At 38.5% G+C, this 20,866-nt stretch overlaps 1 protein-coding gene across 1 annotated transcript; it reads right to left on the bottom strand.

The window, feature by feature from the left end:
* Window positions 1-6,631: 6,631 nt before the first annotated feature.
* Window positions 6,632-16,179, bottom strand: LOC149288002 (protein lin-28 homolog A-like). Its single transcript, XM_089492315.1, has 4 exons — window positions 16,149-16,179; window positions 13,072-13,250; window positions 10,196-10,380; window positions 6,632-6,824 (listed from the first exon to the last, which is right to left on the bottom strand). Exons 1-4 carry the CDS (start codon window positions 16,177-16,179, stop codon window positions 6,632-6,634), a joined length of 588 nt encoding a protein of 195 aa, XP_089348441.1.
* Window positions 16,180-20,866: the final 4,687 nt, after the last annotated feature.

Raw genomic sequence — 20,866 nt, forward strand, 5'->3', positions numbered from 1 at the left:
CCTCCAAAAACATTAAGCGCTTGGAAAGTCAGTTGGCGTCAATACCAATGCCCTCTTCCACAAAATATTATTTTGCAGTGCCCTTGCTACCCACTTTATGGAGATTCTTTCCTCTGAATCAATTATTTCATATACTGGAGACAACACACTTCCGCATTCACAGGCAGCAGTCGCCGCGCGATGACAGCATCCGTCTTCCACATATGACACTATTAGTAACGTCACCAACCAGTTGTTAAACGCAAAAGGAAACACTACGAGAAATTCGTAAGCCAATAGGAGGGGTGACCATGGTGAAGCCTTTGGCGCCCATTTCGTCTAATCTTAGTCTCCAACAAAATGTCGTGTTCTGTTTTTGTATAAGACATTCATTCACTGCGGATGGAAGTATTTATCATTACGTGGCTACAAGTGGTATATATGACTTTACTTCGGGAGGTAAAACGAGATTAACGATAACTTTATTTGATAAATTATATTTGGCTGGTGCTGCGTATATAATAAAGTTTACATCTAACATTTGGGTAATAGATTCACCTGTGGATTATATATATATATATATATATATATATATATATATATATATTTAATTTATTTCTAAATGATCTCCCAGGCTGCATTGAGAGCCATGTTTTTGCTGATGACACAAAATTAGGCAGGGTAATTCAGACCAATCTTGATGTTTTTTTCTTTGCAGGAGGATTTAGACAGAGATGGGGACTGGGTGTGCAAGTGGCAGATGAGGTTGAACATAGATAAATGCAATGTTATGCATTATGGTAAAAATAATAAAAATGCAACCTATACTATGAATGGAATATCCTTGGGGAAAACTACCAATGAGAAGGATTTAGGAATAATGGCAGACAACAGACTTGACAGCACTGCACAATGTCAGCAAGCAGCTGCAAGGGCCAATTAGGTCTTGGTGTGCATAAAACAAGGTATTGATTCATGGGAGGAGGATATCATCTTGCCTCTACTGGACAGTGGTAAGACCTCACCTTGAATATGCTGTACAATTCTGGGCACCGGTCCTTAAAAGGACATTATGGAACTAGAAAAAGTGCAAAGGAGGGCTACAAAGTTCATTAGGGGATTGGAAGATACTAGTTATGAAGAGTGACTAAAAAAGTTAAAATTATATACACTGGAAAACTGGCATCTAAGAGGGGATATGATAACCTTATATAAATATATGCAGGGCCAATATAAAGACGACAAAGGGATTCTTTACAGTAAGGACAATAAAGGCATGCCTTCAAAATGGGCCTGATATTTTTTTAGAAAGGTATGACATACAGGGCTATAAATAGAATTCATATTTTAGAGCTTCTTGAGTCAATAAGGAATTTTCCTCCTGATGGCAGAATTCGAAGTAGCTTAATAAGGCTTTGTTTGGATCAAGGGTAGGAAGGTTAGGTAGAAGGGTTGAACTTCATGGACTTTTTGATGGAGTTCTTTTTTCAACCTTATGTAGCTATGTACCATACAATGGAACAGAGAAACACACAAAGTCCTCCTTCAGTTCAAGCAAGGGGAATACACAAACAATACAATAGGATTATCCCCCTGGGACCTCCTGTGGAGTCATAGTCTGAGGAACATAAAACATGCCACTCTGGGTCCTCCCAAGGGAGCGTCATTTGATAGCTCAGGGTCCCCACTGTCTCTGTTCCAAATATGGCTTTAATTGGGCGTTGGGGCCCTGAGCGACACCTCTAAAGATTTACTGAGTGCAGATGGAAAAGCACCCAGCGAGGAGTTCCAGGGTGCTTGAATCCATTTCCCTGGGCGTAAAAATATACAATTCCACCACAAGCCAGGTGTCACCCAAAGAAATCAGGACCCTCTGGACTGTTAAAACTGCACAGTGATCTGTTGCAGGTGGTCCGCTCGGGTCCAGTGGGTTGTGTTAAAGTTCTGATCCGCTCGGGAGTCCCAGAGTCTCTATCCCTTTCCCGGTCAGGGGTGTGTGGAAGTCTGGTTAGGGCAGACCAGACTGGATTTTCTGGTCACCCTGTGCCCCTGATAAGCGCATGATGATTTAGACATAAGAGGGGACTGGGCAGGCAGGCAACGTTTAGTGGTATACTGAGAATAACACTTTTGCTCCAGCACACAGGGACTGACTCAGTGTGGGTGGTCCAGTGCAGTTCCTCAGCAGCAAACATGTAAAGCCAATCAGAGGCATAGCTGCTATCTGCCAACCATAGACAGTGCTACTTGGCTAGGAGTTGTGAGTGACACTTACTTTACTGTGTCACTGACTAACCCGTTATAACCACTGACGCAATATCACAAAGACATATGCAGATAGGCACATTGACAGAGCTCATTCAGGACACCACGTTGTCGTGGCATTAAGGTGCCCTGGACAGTGCCCCAAAATGCTGGACTGTCTGAGGAGCCGGGGCACATGGTCACCCCAGTAGTGGGTGTCTACTGCCCCGGGAGCCACTCATTAGGGGGTGCCCGGTGGCAGTCAATGTGTATGCATGTGCGGGTGCATTTACATGGGAATATCTCTGTAGGAATACACATAGTTGTGCCTATTTAGTATATATGTGGGGGTTTTTGTATGTGCATTATGCCTTTGAATGATGTATCAGTCTAGCAACACAAACACAGATATATGTAAATTTCATGACATAAAAAAGATTTATTTTTATACTGCCTTATGTGATGGATCCTTGGTTGTGCATGGACAGTCTGTTAGCTGAGTAATTTGAGTAAACTTGCTTTACATGATGTCCCCCCTGCTTTGTATATTTGATAATTATTCCAGAGGGGGGCCCTAATAACTGCGTTACCCCAGGGTCTCAACAGAGCTTGATCCGAGATCCGCCCCAGTCAAAACATATTGCTGACCAGTATACATAAGGTGCTACCCTGTGGTGTGAAATATATACCTGGGAACTTCACGTGGTAGGCTACCCAATCTTCTGATGGATATGGCATTAGGAAGGGGAGTGTTTAAGGTCTAGCCAATAAACCATAAAATAAGTTGGGTGGTAGTGAGCGTTACTAAACACCATTCCCCTGGCCAGGTCAACATCCCATTTAGCTCTAATAGGGACAAACTTCTGTCCTCACTCACAGATCAGAGCTAATCTGTGACATGAATATATAAAAAATAAAGAAAATTTGTATGAAGCTCTCTAATTCTCTCTCTCGCTATATATAAATACATATATATATATACACATACACACGCAGATATGAGACAATGGCTTCAAAATAATTGAATAAGGATTTATTGATAATTCACAAGTATCACAAACTGTATTTGCATTGATGCACAATGGACTAGTTCCCTGAGCTCAGCATTAGCTGGATATTTGTACACAACCCGAGTACATACATAAACTGACAATCCCTGAGGTAGATTTCATACGTTTGTATAGTTAAAGTATCCCCCCACACCCGATCCAGACTAATACTGTGTGGTTTGAGCCCATCTGAAATGAATAACTATATTTACATGTATCCAATGAAGGCATCCACCTCCATGTAGGTCAATGTAAGCTGCCCGATAACCCCAGCATTCCTCGTCATGCATAATAAGGTGACCAAATCAACCACTGTTTTCAGGACACATCCAATATGGTAATGTTGTACCTCACAGCTTATGTACAGTTCAACCTACAGTATATTTGATCTAAAAGTGCACAAAAAGTAATCAGAAACTCAGTTATACATCTTACATACTGCAGAGAAACACTTTACATATGCTGCTCAACATAACAGCACATGTATAATACTGATTCCATTTACTCTTTTGCCTGTCAAATTAGGGAAGCTTTAAGAGGGGGCACTTAAACTCAAACCTGCAGATACCTCCACAGAATGTATTTTTTGTGTGTCCCCTGCTAAGCATGGCAAAAAATAGTAAACATGGTGCCAACAAATCAAAAAGTTGGTGGAATTTTTCCACAACCCAAGAAAATATGGAAAATATAGATATTGTAGAATATCCCGAGGCACCTACGAAAGGTGGTAGAAGAGTTTACTATAATCAGGAAATATACAGCAGTGTACATGACAGGGTCTGCTTTAACTGGTCATTTTCTGTCCTCTGAAATTGAGTGCTATGCTGCTCCAGAACAGGAATAGTTAATCCAAAATATGAATCACATTTTGCCATCATCTTCCTTAGTGTGTCATATTAATTACGAATATAATTTGTTCACAGTACTTACATCAGGTAACCTGGGACTGGTATGAGACCTATCAAAATATATAGTATAACCATAAAATCATGAAGAACCAGGTTATATTATATTTATACAGATGATACAGGCAGGTTGTTTTTAATTTGATTGTCTAAAGCTGCTAAGACAGTGATTATGACAGATATTAGATTCATACTAAATATGGTCCATTCTCTAGTTATATGAATTGTTCTGGAAGAGCAGTTCAGAGGCCTTAACAATTAGCATATTCCCCACCTAATTGAGAGACCTCAATTCAAGGTTCGAGATGTGGCCTGGGTGGGATTAATTAATTTAATGCAATACAATACATATAATTTTTATTTCTTCACATATAACTTCCACTAGATACCCGATGCAATCAAGTTTGGGAAAAGAGAATATAAAGGGGAATGATTAACATCATACATAAAATAAAATATAAAAAATAAAATCAGACTTTTACAAAAATGCAAGACGGCAAATAAAAGAAATATAGATTAAAATATATAAAAATAGAAAGGATCTTAAGTAAGGGAGAGCGCTCAGAAAATTATATAAAATGGTTAATTGGGGATTTAGAAGCAGAAACTAGAGGCATAAATCATAAGCAGAGTTCATTCTTTCATAACACAGGATAATGTGCATGTGTAGGAAGCAAGGCAATGTAAAACTGATATTATATGTAATGTACCAAATCAGTAATTGTACAATAATGACCAGGCATTAACAGTATTGGCATAGTATCTGGAGAAGATGTGGTACGTATGGACGAAAGCATTTCGCAACATGATTTAATCTTTTTTTATGTCAAAAGATGATTTAATATGTTGCAGACTGAGCTGTCACGCATAGCAGAAGAGTGACTTCACTCATACCGAAACAATTGTCATTTTCACTTGCTACTGAGATTCACATGTATCGATGAGGCAAAAACTTTATCCATCATTAATCATGGGGGTTCAATTAGATTATTTTTAGTGATTTATGTGCACATATGCATTTTACATATTGCCAGTTGGTATGCTACATGTAAGAATCAACAACACATATATCCCTAATTAATGTTGTATTTTGAATTGTTACATTGTTTAGGGAAATCAGCTATATTTCAGATGTATTTTTTTTTTTATTTTTTTTTTTTAGGATTTTACATTAATCTCTGTCCCCTGCAACTCAGAATGCTGGAGATGTACCTGGCAGGTGGGCTAACCAAATGCCCTCTTATGTTGAAATAAATATCCTTAATGTCATGCACCTCTTGAAAATCAGGTTTGAATGACTTACAACACAGCACCAAATAAGCGTAGCTATTCAGCAACAAGATGCCAGGTGGTTGCTGGTTGTATTATTGGACATAAAAAGTGCTAAGTGCAGTAAAGTAAAAAACGCAGCTATAACTGGATATGCATTACAAAAGCTATCCTAAAAGAAAGGACTGCCTTGTCAGCAGGGAAGGAGATCAAGGTGGTGACAAGCTAAAAATTCCTCCACTGCTATTTTCTGTTATGCATACATTGAGGACCCTGATATCCAGTGAGTGAGCAAGGATCAATGACTAAAAGCTGGGGGCAGGCTCTGCTCCAGTTCAGCCCATACCACACTATGGCCAGCTTGCCCATCTACCTACCTAAAAGAACTGCTGAACCATTAATATAAATGTTAATATAACATATAGGCAGTTTAGGCAATTTACAAATGTTCTATGTCCACTTATATTAATTTCTTAGTATTGTTCAGATACTGGTCTAAGTACATGCCAACACTGAAAATGCCTGGTATTTGTGACATGAGAGCATTGACCCTGTATTATAGATATAGTGATATACGAGATATATAAATAATAGTCTCTCTCTTTCTCCATATGTGCAGAAGGAGAGATAATTATGTGTATATATTTATAAATGTGAAGATATAGGCACCAATATGTAGAAAATTACAAAGGGACTGTAAGCCAATATGAAAGTCACAATTGATTATAAAACCTGTCAACCATTTTATGGTGTCTTTCTTGGACCTATATTTATGCTATGCCCATACAACATCTACGAATACTACAGCTTTTGGAAGTAAGTAACATTTAAGAGAATAAAGTCCTTGGAGTCTTAAGTTGTTAATTGAAGTATGAAACACATAATTGCAATGATTTTCAATGTGCAATGTAAATAAACCCCTAATATTACATTCCAGTACAACAGCATTTTATATATATATATATATATATATATATATATATATATATATATATATATATATATATATTACTGAGATTTTGCTTTTTCACACACATATAGGGACACTGCGCTATGTTGCGTAGAGTTATCAAGTATACTTTTCCAGGACTGCATAAGGCCAGTTAGATATATCCTCGACAATAGTGCTCTGCTGCTCTGAAAATGCCTTAGAACCTGCACCAATCCCAACATAAACAAATGGAATTATTCAGAAGCCTTAGAGGTCACTTCCTCTTCCTCGGGAGCAGGTTTTCCCTGCAAGTTTGTAGACTGGGTTGTTCTTGACGGACATTGGGCCACCATATGACTGGGACTTTGGCAGAAGTGGCATTTCTTAGGCTGTGGTGGCAGTGTGCATTCCTTGGCATGGTGATCTATCCCTCCACAGTTATAGCATCTGTAAAATAAAAAGTTATTACATGATAAAGCAAAAATAGCACTATAACATGAGTGAATTTGGTAATCAAACAGTAACTTGTATAGGTGTGATTTATAGACCCCCTAGACAAGTAGAAAAGTTATATAATTACTAGACTTGTGCATTCGTTTTCGGGTGAACATGAAAACGAACACGAATAGTGCGTTTTCGGCATTCAAACCAAAAAACGAAGAAACGACGGTGGCGGCGGCAAAACGTGGACGAAAACTAAGACACTGTCAGGGGATAACTTGGTGCAACTTGGCCGGTAGAGACCACTGGTCTCCCTGCTCCAACAGTTAAATGTCCGTACAAACGACCAATAAAGTTGCTTGTACAGACCTTTAACTGTTGGGAGCAGGGAGATCAGTGGTCTCTGCCGGCCAAGTTGCTGGACCAGGATTTTAAAAGTCTGTACGAGCGACTATTGGTTGCCAGCAGGGGGCTCGTCTGCCATCAACCAATGAAGTACATGTCTTTACAGGAGACGTCACTGCTGATGTCAACAACAAGGTCAGCAGAGGACAGGATATCCTCTGCATCACTCCCCCTGCTGGTCGATCACTTGCATTGCAATCCCCAAAGCAATTCTATAGTCATAATCAGTGCAAGGGGCATCACAGGGAGGAGGGAGAAAGAATACATAAATAAGTAAAGGAAAGTGAAACAAGGATTCATTAGATTAAAAACAAAAGAAGAAAAGTACATAGAAGAGGATAAGTTCCAACTGATGGCTTCTGAATATTTCTGTTCAGGTTTTACAGATAAAAAAATGAAGGAAAGGGACCTTGCTTAGGATAAAAGACCAATGAATCATTTGATACAATAAGTTCATTGAGGAAGAAGTTATACTTCCGCTGTCTAAAGTAAGGAAAAATATGTCGATGAGGCCTTATGAGGTACACCCCAAAGTTATTAAGAAAGAACCTTAGTAGTGTAATAGCAAAACTGTTAACTAATATAGTTAACCAATCACTGTTCACAGGAGTAGACCTAGAAGATTGGAAATTAGCGAATGTTGTGCAAATTCACAAGAAAATGTAGTAAGGAGGAGCCAGGCAACTATAGGCCAGTAAGTTTTACATCAATTAATCAAATTAATAGAAACAATGTTAGGATAGGATTTTTGAAGATCTAAAATCACATGGATTTCAAGATCAGAAACAACATGGGTTTACTTCAGTACAGTAGCGTACCTAGCGGGGGGCGGTCCGCACTGGGTGCCGCTCATCAGGGGGGTGCCAACAGTAATGTCCGCCGCTGGAGGAGCAGGCTCGCAAGGGTGCTAAAGACCTCCGGCTCCCTTGAGTGATTTTAAGCCGGTTCAAGGATCTCCCTTGAACCCGGCTTAAAATCACTCAAGGGAGCCGGAGGTCTGTTAAAGACCTCCGATACCGCTCCCTTGCGATCCGCGCGGCAACAGCTGCTGTGCGCCAGGGTTTGTTGTCAGATCCCGGCGCACAACACTGAAGCCGCGCCCACCGCTGCCCGTGCCCTCTGAACCGGAAGAAGACAGAAGAACTGAAGAAGAGGAGGAAAAGGAGCTGTAAGGCGAAAAGAGGAAAGGTAGGAAAGCATTCAGTGAGAGTGACAGTGGATTGGTATATGTGTGGATTGGTATATGTGTGGATTGGTAAGTGTGTGAGAGTGATGGGTGTTATGCTGTACCATTTCCAGTGTCTTTTTCATGATATAATTATGCTCTAAAAGTACATCATAACTCCCATCACTCTATACTGTTACATACAGTGGCAGAGCTGGGAGACAGAGGCCTTGCACCCCACTGCAGGACTCCTGAAAGGTAAGTGAACTTCAAAGAGGGAGAGGGTAGATAGTTAGGAGGGGGTAGATGGGGAGAAGGGAGTGAGAAGGGGTAGATAGGGGAGAAGGGAGTGAGAAGGGGTAGATAGGGCAATCATACTCCTATCATGCCAAGTCTGCGAGTACATCCTGGAATCTGGGTATGCCTGGGCATGATAGGAATGTGATTGCTGTTATCAATCATATATATATATATATATAAATATTGTTATTTAATTGTTTTTTCCTATTTTGGTGTGTTACTTTAAATAAAAGTGTTAGATTTTTTTTATGGTGTGGGGGTCATATTCGGTTTCGGCCAGGTAAATGCTGCATTTTCGGTTTCAGTCCAGAATTCGTTTCGGTGCATCCCTACTACTAATGAAGTGGTAGGCCTACACCACATCAATGTTTGGCTTAGTATATAGTGATTGGGGTTATGCTGCACTATTGTCAATGTCTGGCTCAATGTATAGTGATAGGGATTACGCTGTACCACCGTCAATGTGTGCCTCAGTATATAGTGATAGGTGTTATGCTGTACCACCGTCATTGTCTGCCTCAGTATATAGTGGTAGGTGTTATGCTGTACAACCGTCAATGTCTGCCTCAGTATATAGTGATAGGTGTTATGCTGTACCACCGTCAATTTCTGCCTCAGTATATAATGATAACAGTAATGCTGTACCACCTTCAGTGTCTGCGCCGGTATTTAATGGTAGAAGCTATGCAGTTTTAAAGTGTGTGTGGGGGGGTGCCACATACAGGATCCGCCGCAGGTGCCAAATACTCTAGGTACGCCCCTGCTTCAGTAATTAAGCTTTCAGCAGCAAGGAAGATTTCTATGGCAGAGCTACTTAGTTGGAGTACAGGTCTCGGTCACACCACTGACATCTACATATGACCCTTACTACAATCACCTTCAGTCTCCCTCAACCTCTTGATAGATTGTTAGCATGCAATTTTAGGGTCATCTTTTCCTTTTGAACCAATATGTGTTAACATGTGTTAATGTTATGCTCAATGTGTCAGTTACAATGTTATTGTTAGTTTCTCTCCCCCTGTTGTAATACCACCTATGGAATCAGCTGGTACTTACACCACAAAAGGGCAGTAGCTACAAAAATTTACTTTTTTCAATTTATTTTCTTAGTGCCAATTGGTTTTATTGCCTTTTATAAAACAAGGCTGCACATGTCTTCGGTCTTCCAGTCTTCCATAATTTGTGGACCTCTGTGTGAACACAGGGATCTCAATTAAAAATGCAATAAACTACTTGTTTTCAGACACATAATTCCTAACCCGTTTACTTCCCTCGATGGACTGGGGTTATGTAGCCTTGCTTCAAAACAGCCATATACATTATAAAAGCAAGTATTTACAAGGCAACATGTTCCTCTTGAGTTTTACTGCTAAGTACCGCTAATGGAATTTTGCTTACCATATTATGAACACAAAAGTTATCAGGACCATTATCGTTTGTCCAGAAGTGCTATTTTAACTTGCTTTAGTGCTGACCCATCCCACATCTGTAGACAGTGGTCTGTTACCTGTCTCCCTTTGGCCTCCTCTTCTGTTGCCCCTTTACTTTGGCTCTTTTCTCACTTCCTATACAAGGGACGCCACCAGGCCCTGTCACATGTGTGGACTCCAAGCCTTTGGATGACTTCTTGAAGGTAAATTCAACGGCTTCCCCTTCTTTCAGGCTCCGGAACCCTTCCATGTGGAGCTTGCTCTAGATAGAGAGGTAATGGAAGGAGATAAATTACTTAGTTTATTGATAACTATGAATCCTACAGCACAACAAACATGACTATTATTATTGTTTCATATAGCGCTATCATATTCCGCAGCTCTGTATAATCTGTGAGAAGGATATAAGTGGTATATAAAATAACAATTTGACTTACAGAAATGAGGTGAGGCGGGCCCTGCTCAAATAAGCTTAAAATCTAGATGGGTTAAATAAATATAATAAATATGTAAATATAACATGCATGTGCTGTATTGTCATATAATAAACATATGACATTTTTAACAAACGTAATCAGGAGGGGTTTAGTTTTTATAAACATTCTTATAGATTGTAAACCTTGATTTATTTTGGGTAAAATACATTGTTGAAAATACATTCTTTTTATTATAAAACACAAATGTTTCATATTACACAACCGGGATTCAAGGTTACAAAGGATTTTGGAAAATCTGGGTCTATACTGAAAATGGTGGCAAACTATACCTGAAACTGATTTAGTGACTATACTTCTATATATGTGTACTACCACCCAGGTCTTGGTGAACAAATATTAACATTATAATTGCTTAGTTTTGATCAATTTCTCCTGGAGCTAAATTAACCAAAAAGTTGCTTATTTTGAGTCCATGGCATGGTAAGAGTTTTCTAAATGGGATATCAAGCCACCACCAAGCACACTCAGAATACATTGATTCTTTCTCATTAATTATGCCCATCTGAGTTCTCAGCTTTGCTCAATGGAAGGATAGCCTTCAGAACAGGGATTCCCATAATAAAATAAAAAGGGAAGAGGTGTAGGAATCCCTCTTGTGGTAGAGGATGCAGGGATTCCCAGTCATGACATAGGGTGGATATTCTTGGTATCTGATGCCTGGGAGGGGGACAGGCGTGTGTGAATGAGAACAAAGAGATCACAAGCATGCTAAACATTCCAAACATTCCAAAGAGAGGAGGGGGAGGGAGACACGCCGCTGTGATGATGAGCAGTATGGGCTGCTAAAATTTGCAGGTAACCATGTGGTTTACTCACTGCTCTCTTTAGTTAGAGCTCTTCAGCTGCTGTAAAACAACAAAATGTAGGGCACCATGTATTTGGTTGTAGAAATATACTCTAAAATATATATCTAAACAATGGTTATGTAAGCAAGCCAAGTAAACATAATTTACTGCTATGGGATTATGCTCCTAAATGCATGGGTGGTGATACCATGCATGCACAGAGAGCATCACAAACATCTTTAAGGTTCTACCTGAACCTTTTATGTGTTTTACCTGCAATTTAAGCGGCAGCAATTTTACCTTTGGGTAGCTATTGTGTGATGACTGGATGCTTTCCTTAGTCTTTTCATGTGTATTTCATAGAACTAAATGTGCCTATGAGTTGTTTGTTAACTGGGCTCCCTTATTATTTGGTTTCTTGGTTAGACTTGCAACCCTGGATGAAGACCATCCAGCAGGAGATCCCTGATCCTTACCATAGTATTCAAGTTTCAAAGGTTTCTGCCACTAGACGTAAAGCTCTCCTGTTTATCATATATTAGTAAATCCCTATGTGTCACCCAAAGACTCTTGATCTATTGTGAAATATAAAAACGTAGCCCAAATGTTTTTCTTAATCAGTTGTTGAATAACATTATTCTTATCTGGCTACTTAAGGACTAAGGTGTAAATAATACATGTTTTTAATATAAAACATATTTATTCAAGCAAGAATTTATACCATGACAGTAAAAAAGATCCAGTGTTTAAACTCTATTGTCATCAATTCAAACTTTAGAAATACATTTAACAAAGCTTTTTATGTCATATATATTTACTTTATTGATTTACAAGTCATAACTTGACAAACTTTCTGACGGTAGAAGGTTCCCTATATAAAATAGACATTCTGTATTTTAATATATTTTTCTATTTTATCTTTGCTGTTTGGCAAGTAGGCTATTAAGGAGGACCTAGTTAAAAGGCTAATCTACAGAATGTAATTTATTGTTCTTATCGTCCTGTTAGTGCAGAGTATTTTATCTTATCCTATGTCTGGTGGACACTGTAGATATTAGGATAGGAAATGTGACCCCTGTTGTGCAATGAGGGGAACAACTGTAACCAGTACAAGACTCTGAAACCTTTTGATGTTGGAATGTTAGTGGCTACAATAAGGAAATTAGACATCCAGGGCTATAAAATACTGCCACCAGTATCCCACCCACCCCCTATCACCCTGTGAGTTCCTAGGTCACACAAAGGTTACCTGGTATACAAATGGCCAATCATTACAAATTTAATCCCATCACTGGAGTCTCCTTGTAGATATCAAGTGAGTACCAAAAAGATACCAGAAGATATGGTGCCCTAAACACACATAACACCTTTTCACATCCCTTAACTAATAAACAGGGGCTGTTCCTCTATTTGGGTATGTCCTGATGGATCATGCTGCTTTTAGTCTCTAGGATTCCTTAGATGCCTTTTATGTATGCGAGTTGCTAGCCCAATAAGCCGACCAGAGTCATTTTTTAAGAAATTATTTATTTCAAAAGATATTGAACCTCATCATGCTCTTATCTTGTGAGGTAAGGGCTCTGACATTTTGATTTTATTATTTCTAAAGAGATGTTGCTCTCCAAATCATAAAAGCAATTGTGTGTATGTTAACATGTCCTTTATACTCACTTGGTGTACAAAAACATCCACAGGGGTCTCCAGGTCAACTCCATTTTTCCTGGTCATAGTAAGGAATCCAAACCCCATCCTAACATTGAACCACTTGCACAATCCAGATCCTTGAAAACTGAAATCTTCCCCGGTTTTGGGAAGATCCAATGAATCTTCATCTGGTTTGGAAATCCCACCTGCTAGAAAATCCAAACACATGCAATAAGTCAGCCTGCTAATCACTTCTAAAGTTTTTATATGCAATGTACTGCCAGCTCTACTAATTAAGGCCTACGTGCATATACATAACAAAGCAAGGAATTTATAGCTTAGTTAGTTGCATTGTTTGGGGACAATGCTCCGATTTTATTTTTTTAGTGACACAGAAGAGGTGTTCTCATTCAGATTCAGCATTGAGAAACAGTCCATTTTCTTTGCCATGCAAAGTGCTATACATTTAACTTAAATAAGTATGTGTTTACATTTACACATCTGTAAATAGCATAATTACATTTATTAGTTGGGTTAGGCAGGTTCAACAGATTGTGATATATCTAGCAGTAAGCCTAAAACCAGTTGTAAGAGTGTATGTATCTGGACCTGTATGTATCAAATTTAGTCCTGGAACAGATCAGAAATCCATTTATTCTGACTGCTCCAAATCTATGGCCCCAAACAGCCTCATCAATGATTAATGCATATTAAAAGGGGAGCTCCCACCATTTTTATTCTTACTAGCATCAGTCATAATTACCCAGTTGGACTAAATAAAAGAAGTTATAAAGAGGAACAGACTAGCTTTTCCATAAAGAATCAATTCAGAATGATGTTTGATAGGGGAAAGTCACTCAGAGTATCAAATGAATGACAACAATGGCAACCTCCAGGTCTATTTAGGGAAAGAAAATGAAGTAAAAGCAAAGTTTTGTCTGTGCTAACTTACAATACTATATACAGCACTGCATTTTTTTTACTCAATGAGGAGCCTATTTTTCCTATGGACTTCCCCTTTAAATTAATTAGCAAGTTCTTGGACCAGACACTCCAGCCATCAGATGCACTTTAATACATATGATAACGAAGTGTCACCTTGAAATTAACACTGTTTTGCATGCAAATGCCTAGAGGGATTCATCTCTGTGTGTGGATTCTTAGACAAATGCATCCCCTGCTAGACAAACATACTGGGAGGGAGGGAGAAACAACAAATATATAGAGAAGATTCTAATCAATTTTTCTTTGGATGCAAGAAAAAAGATCTGGAGTGTACATTTAACTTTAGCCCAAAATAAGGGCTAGTGATCACACAACCTGAGGCAAATAACCCCAAAACACAAAACACCATTTCACCCATTGTACAGTGCAGAATATGGTGGTGCATTTTAAATCAGCAATAATAATACCACCACATTTACAGAAAATACAGTATAAATAAAAGATTGTACCAGAAATTATAAATCTAACCCTTGTGATCCCACTGGCAATATACAGTATGCTGAACACTGATATTGTGTTTCTACTTTACATTTAGTTAAATTCATCTCTTGATGGATGTGGACTAAGCAAAGCTTGGTGGAGCTTGGTGCAGAACATCTTCTGTGAAAGAAATACTCCTAATCGGTCACTGCAACATAACATACAGTGATGTAATTTTGCTTAAATTCTGGAAGCCATAGAACTAGGTACATAGCCCTACAGGGAAATATATTGTCGATTTAATGCAACATGTAGCGTCTTGGCAAAACCATAAGAGTGTAACTGAGTGATAGTAGTGATGTAAAATGAGCGACCACTTCAAAACAAACCGTGTCGATTTCTGTATATGTATCGAATAAAATGTGTTCCTTTGGGTGGATAATAAAAATCTCTTGTGATAGTGAACTGTGTCACTTTAAAACCCCAGAGCCATGTTAACGTTCAGAACGCAGTATTCGTAATGTTATTCTATCAAAAGTATTTCCAACGAAACTTCTCTTTATTTCGCTCTACTAAACACATATACTGGTTTGTAACGCGGTGTAAATCTTGTTATTGGATTCATATATATTCTTTACAGCCTCTATTTCTTATGAGATCTCTGAAAATCTTTAACACAGTGAATGCAACAAATATAAAACATAAAATCGAACAAGCGCTAACACTAACATAACCGAATAATACAGTCAAACTTTTACTTTACATTAGTCATGGGGAAACCAGGCAACCCTAAAGGCTGGCGAGGAACACTCTGATTTATTAATGAGAAGGAACTGGTTATTAAGACCACATTCCTAACACGCACGTGGGCCAGAGTTTGTTTGTGATATATTACAGCATGGGTCATTCACATGTACTCTATAAAGCACATGCTTACACCACGCACAGATACACAAATAAGCACACCGATATCTTCTGACATATATATTTTCTTTAGACAAATGACGCAGTAGTAGTATATATTATTCACCATCGAATCAGCCTATAACTATAAAGTTATTAGTTACACCTATTGGTATAATATATGATTTGCTGTAGAAATATATGCATTCATTCACTCTAAATTACATAGGATGTGGGATTTCAAAATGGTAATGAATTAGGTATTGGTAACCAGGAATAGCCAAACACGGAGGGTAATAATAATTTGAATCAACCTCACCAAATACAAATAACTGTCATCATATTGCAACAATGTTTTCTTTAAATAGAAACCAGCAAAAGATAACATTTTTTGTAAAGGAAACATTATTTGGCAAATGTTCAACAATACTTGCTTCCTTCAAAAATGTTTTTGCCAATGTGGTTTATAAAGTCAAAAAGTATCATGACAAAATGCCATCTAAAAGGCAAAGAGTAGCTTTCATACTATCCAATATTTAAATATTTCTATGAGCTATTGGTATTAAATATAACTGCGAATTGGTCTTTGAAAACTGTGTTTGAAACCGTAGAAGTAGACCTTTTATCTTGCCCAAAATAAGAATGTGCCCTCGAAGTAATCTCTGTAGAAACTGGTGCTACCTAACTTCAGGCCACACACATTAACACATTTTTCTTAATTTTTTGTCAAATATTAAAACATCCCATATAAATCTCCCATGCCAATGAATCTTCACCTGTGATTTCTTGGTTGGAGACAGACCCCATCTTGTAAATGTATCCGGAAATAATAAGGTGTCCAACGAGACTCCCTTGAAGTTGTTCCCAAAATGAACTTCGGATGTCTATAGCCTTGTGAGATCTTAGAGCTTCTCAAACCCCCACCATCCCCCAAAAAATCAGAAAAAGAGATTAAACGAACAGAAGGGGGAAATAAGGTTTGCTACATCTTCACTAAACAATGGAGGTGGGAGGGCTGATGCCTTTTCAAAAGATCCCAAATTCTGCAAGACAATGGCATACCAATAAGCAACCCCCCCCTACACTTCTCCTCCCATCAACAGTCTTTTCTTAAATTTGCCATCAAAATCACCTTTCAGATTTAATTCATAGGGACAGCCCCCACCCTCACGATTGCGATCACCTTCTGCCATGCTGAACTCCAAGGGTGGTTAGTTGCTTCTCTTCTGTAAGTTAGGCTTTGCCCTTAGGTAGATCCTCATGGTGAATGGGCGTTGTCATATTGTCATACATTCTAATGATCCTGCTATCCCATACTATAGATCACACAGGGAATAACTACACCCACAATGATTTTGGGTAACCTAGCTGTCCAATGATCGCTTGAGACCACCTGTCAGAGATTGTGTGGATGTCCACCACCATAGGATATAGTTTTAAACCTCTCCTATTTGTCTCCCCACCCCCCCTGCTTGGCCAAATGTGACTGAAAGATGACCAGGCTGTAGCTGGGCTGACCTGGAGTGATTTCTCAATTACATCTCATCTGATTCAAGGACCCTTCCCCCAATGCAAAGTATAAGGGGGTGGAGAAGACCATTCTGACTTGAAATTAGTAGAGTTAGAACCTTAGTAGATTTGTATTGGCAGCAATTGGATGACGAGCCAACTGACAACTGACAATGAACTACCTGGAATTTATACATTGGCATAAACTAGTAGACCATGGATGGTCTCTGCACCATGAATCCATGTTGGTGTAAACTAGAAGTGAAGAGGCATTTGAGAAATGGTTGTGGTGGGTGTGGAGACATCTTATTCTGCAGAGTAGTTCTGACGCTAAACACGCAATTTGGCACATTAGCACTCCTAAAGGTTTATCTATGGGGACCTGAGAATGAGTGGGGAGGGGGTAACACTAGGTGTGCTTTAAAGTTGTATATTTTAGAAAGCAAACGAGGAGGAAATAAGTCTTCAGGCGCCAGAGGGCTTCTCGATCCTTTATGTAGACCCCTCTTGTGAAGCTTCTGTTAAAAAGGTGTTAAGTATTCAAGGACCCCCTGCCCCCATATATGAATATAAAAGGGTATCTTTGTGCGTCACACCCATGCAGAGGGACAAAGGCCTTGTCACCAGCCTGTCTGCACAACCCCTATTTCCTGTGGTCAGTTTAAACTGGTCGTGGCTGCTGGATTTAATTGAAACCCTTAACCCTTTTGCATCACGAGTAACACATGGGGACATCGCATGGGACAACGCGCTGATCTGTTCAGGGGCATCCTATTTAATATAACTGGAAATATAAAGGGAAAAAAAAGATAATCATAATACTGTGGCTTTAGTACATTGCACAACCATTCATTGTAGGAGGATACGTTAACTGCGTAAGGAAACAGTAATAGCGCCTGATCTTGCAACAATGTATGTGAATATTAACAAATTAACTACATATCATTAAAGGATAACCTTCATTGTGAGCCAGATGATAACTACTAGATAAAAATGTGACAATGAGTTCATAGGCTAGTTATGGCTTGTTATAAGTTAATTATGGCTAGTTATGAGTTCATAGGTTAGTAGTGGCTAGTTATGCTTTTTTAGGTTCGATATGGCTCCATAGAACACTTATACATACGGATTGTATGTAATAAGTATCATCTAATATAGACCGGGGAAATTCTTAAGTCCTTTTCTTTTATATTTATACTTTGTACTGCTTATTTGGGATTTAGAAAACATGTGAAAAACTGATTTTATTAGTATACACAGTAAAAAAAAATAAAAAAAAATGTAATAGATGTTACAAGGGTCATCGCAGGGTTTATTAGGTATTTGCAAACAAGGCATTGCGAATTGGTAGAGGTCAGAATCACCTCTGTGGGATGGAGAAGGGTGGGGGGTTGTTTCCGATTGCTTTCACCTTTTTTAGACAACGGAAACAAGAGAAGTGGGGGCAGAAAGGAAGATAAATATACCCAACATAGCTGGCATTCCTGGCAATTTAAAGGGAGGGGAAACGAGTAAAGGGCCAGAATTTCCCATGGTCCATCCACTAAGCCCCTCATACAGGGAGAGCTAATGGGTGGTCTTTAGCAGGGATTATCCCAATTCCCGAACACGGCTATAATGACATTACCTTCACTCGCACACTTACTGGAGAAATGCAGTCGAAATAATTAAAATTCAGAATAGTAAGTTAGAAATCGATTAAAACATTTTAAGTGCACATATATATATATATTTTGTGCAGGGGGCATTTGGAACTAGCAGGACTCACAGGTAATACAAAAGTAGACTCCTGCTTCACCGCCCACAGAATATAATCTTGCTATCACCATTTCCAATGAAGTAAATGTAATAAAAAGCCAGACTGCCTTGATTTAATAGAACCTTGACTCACTTTTGCTTCTCTCAATAAAATATACATTGGTGTTCTGACTTACCTTATTCACAGATCTTGACTTATTTTTAAGTCACGATTTCATTTCCATTGTATACAATGCAGCAAAGGATTGCAAATTGATACTGTCGTGTGCAATGGTGTATGAGTGTTGTAAAGTTACCTGTAAAAACTGGAACTCTATTAACCAGTGTTGATTTAATACAGGATCACACATGAGTGACAGCCTGGTTTCCTTTAGAGAAAGTTTGATGAGAGATGCAATTGGGAGAACACCACTGTCTTTTTCTACAATGCAGTTAACTAGAATGTGCTCATGTAATGTAGCATAATACACTAGGTGATTCAGTAATGAAAGAGAAAAATCTAAGCCTATGACCCCCATGCAATACTGATAGCTTGTTGCTAGCCAAGTTAACTTTAGGCAAATGTAGTACAACATGAAGGCACAGTGAGTAAACTCTTTCATTTCTGTGACTCACCTCTGAAGCTGGAGTAAGGAAAATGGATACAGGTAGTTGGTTGGTTGGTTCCTACCTTACTTAAATTTATTTTGAATGCTAAAAGATGCAAGATATTAAGTACATGCATAACAGGTTTTAAAATCATCTCCATGATGCATATTAAGGCTATGTTAAAAGGAACACTGTCCAAAATATGGCAATTGAGAGCCAGAAGCAATCAAAACAAGAAATACGGTAGTTACTAGTATATGTGTGTGTATGTATGTGTATCGTTGTACTATATTTGTAGCTTATACGATAGTAAGAGGAAACCTGCAATAGGGTGCAGCAGGGCTGCCCTTGATTGAGCTCAATGACCATAACCCTGTCAGTGTTTTACAATGTAACTAATTAATGTAATTAATCAACTGTGTGTGTTTTATAAGCTGCTATGTGTTGGCCTAAACTATTAAAAATCTAGTTTGTCTGCAGCTGCTTTGGTGCGTAGTTAGATATTCCCACTCTAAAATATTGTAATACAATGGTTTTAGGGGTAAAGAACTTTAACCACTCTCTCTGTACCTACTGGAAACGTGAGAATGCCATGTATTGTTACATACAACACATTTATTGGAAAAGTCCATGTGGGGAAAGAGGTGATGAATCCCTGCTCCCTTACTTTGTATGGTCAAGGACTGCAGCCAATTTACATGGGGTCTCTGTCTTCCTTTCTCTTTTATCAGCTGTCTTTTCCTGAATTTAGATCTGATAACTACAAATTAAATGGTACAGTCCAGCATGCCAGATGCTATTGATCTGTGTGTCAGAATTTAACACCATTATTTACTCTACCCTTTAACTCTTTCACTACCAGAGGTTTTGGTAAAACATTGAAACTGTTATTTATAGCTCCTTTGTAGACGGTCTTGTGTTTACGGAAATACTGTTTTTCTTATATGAGGCCACATAATACGGTATTTAAGATTTCAAGGTTGGTCCCTATTACATTTCCATGATGGCATAAAATAGAAATTAGGACATTCTGAGGGCAGCTGAAGAAAGTGTATAACAAGCCATGGTGCTAAAGCCTACAAGTTGGCAAACAATGGATAATATGTACATAAGCAAAGAGATATTTAATACATATAATTATATCAAGAAAATATTAGTTTTAACATGTTATATTACATTTATTGAAAAATGACCCCAACTTTTTACTTACAAATGCTCCCATTTTAGACTTTATTTAATCTCTTGACACATTTGTCTCCCATATTTGTCTTTTCTCTAATCCACATTAAGTATTTCCTGGTATGTTTGCTAGTAAGACTATTTAGCATTTTAGTGGATATTCCTTAAACTCTCTTTCTGAAGCAATGGTCCCCAGAAATGCATAACCTATTCTATGAGGTATCATTTAGCATCTCAATACAACCCTCATGCCATTAAGTACTGGCAGAGCATGATGGGAATTGTTAGTTTCAGGGGCAACTGAAACTAACATTTATATGATGAATTGTATATGCCTCATTTAAGGATCTAAACAATAAGTTTCACACTGAATAATAGGCAAAATAATATTGAATAAATGGGACCACATAAAAATTATATATAGGAACGTATAAAGGATGCACTCATGTCTAAAGGCCTG

The sequence above is a fragment of the Sceloporus occidentalis genome, unplaced genomic scaffold, assembly GCF_023333645.1.
Source record: "Sceloporus occidentalis isolate IW3139 unplaced genomic scaffold, rSceOcc1.0.p SCAF_55, whole genome shotgun sequence".
Taxonomy (NCBI): Eukaryota; Metazoa; Chordata; class Lepidosauria; order Squamata; family Phrynosomatidae; genus Sceloporus; species Sceloporus occidentalis.

What these genes read in the sequence shown, in the direction of transcription:
- LOC149288002 (XM_089492315.1), bottom strand. Translation starts at nt 16,179, where the DNA reads ATGGGGTCTGTCTCCAACCAAGAAATCACAG. An exon ending in CTCCAACCAAGAAATCACAG is followed by an intron (nt 13,251 to 16,148) that starts GTGAAGATTCAT and finishes ATTTTCTAGCAG; the next exon opens with GTGGGATTTCCAAACCAGAT. An exon ending in AGGAGGCCAAAGGGAGACAG is followed by an intron (nt 6,825 to 10,195) that starts GTAACAGACCAC and finishes TTTATTTTACAG; the next exon opens with ATGCTATAACTGTGGAGGGA.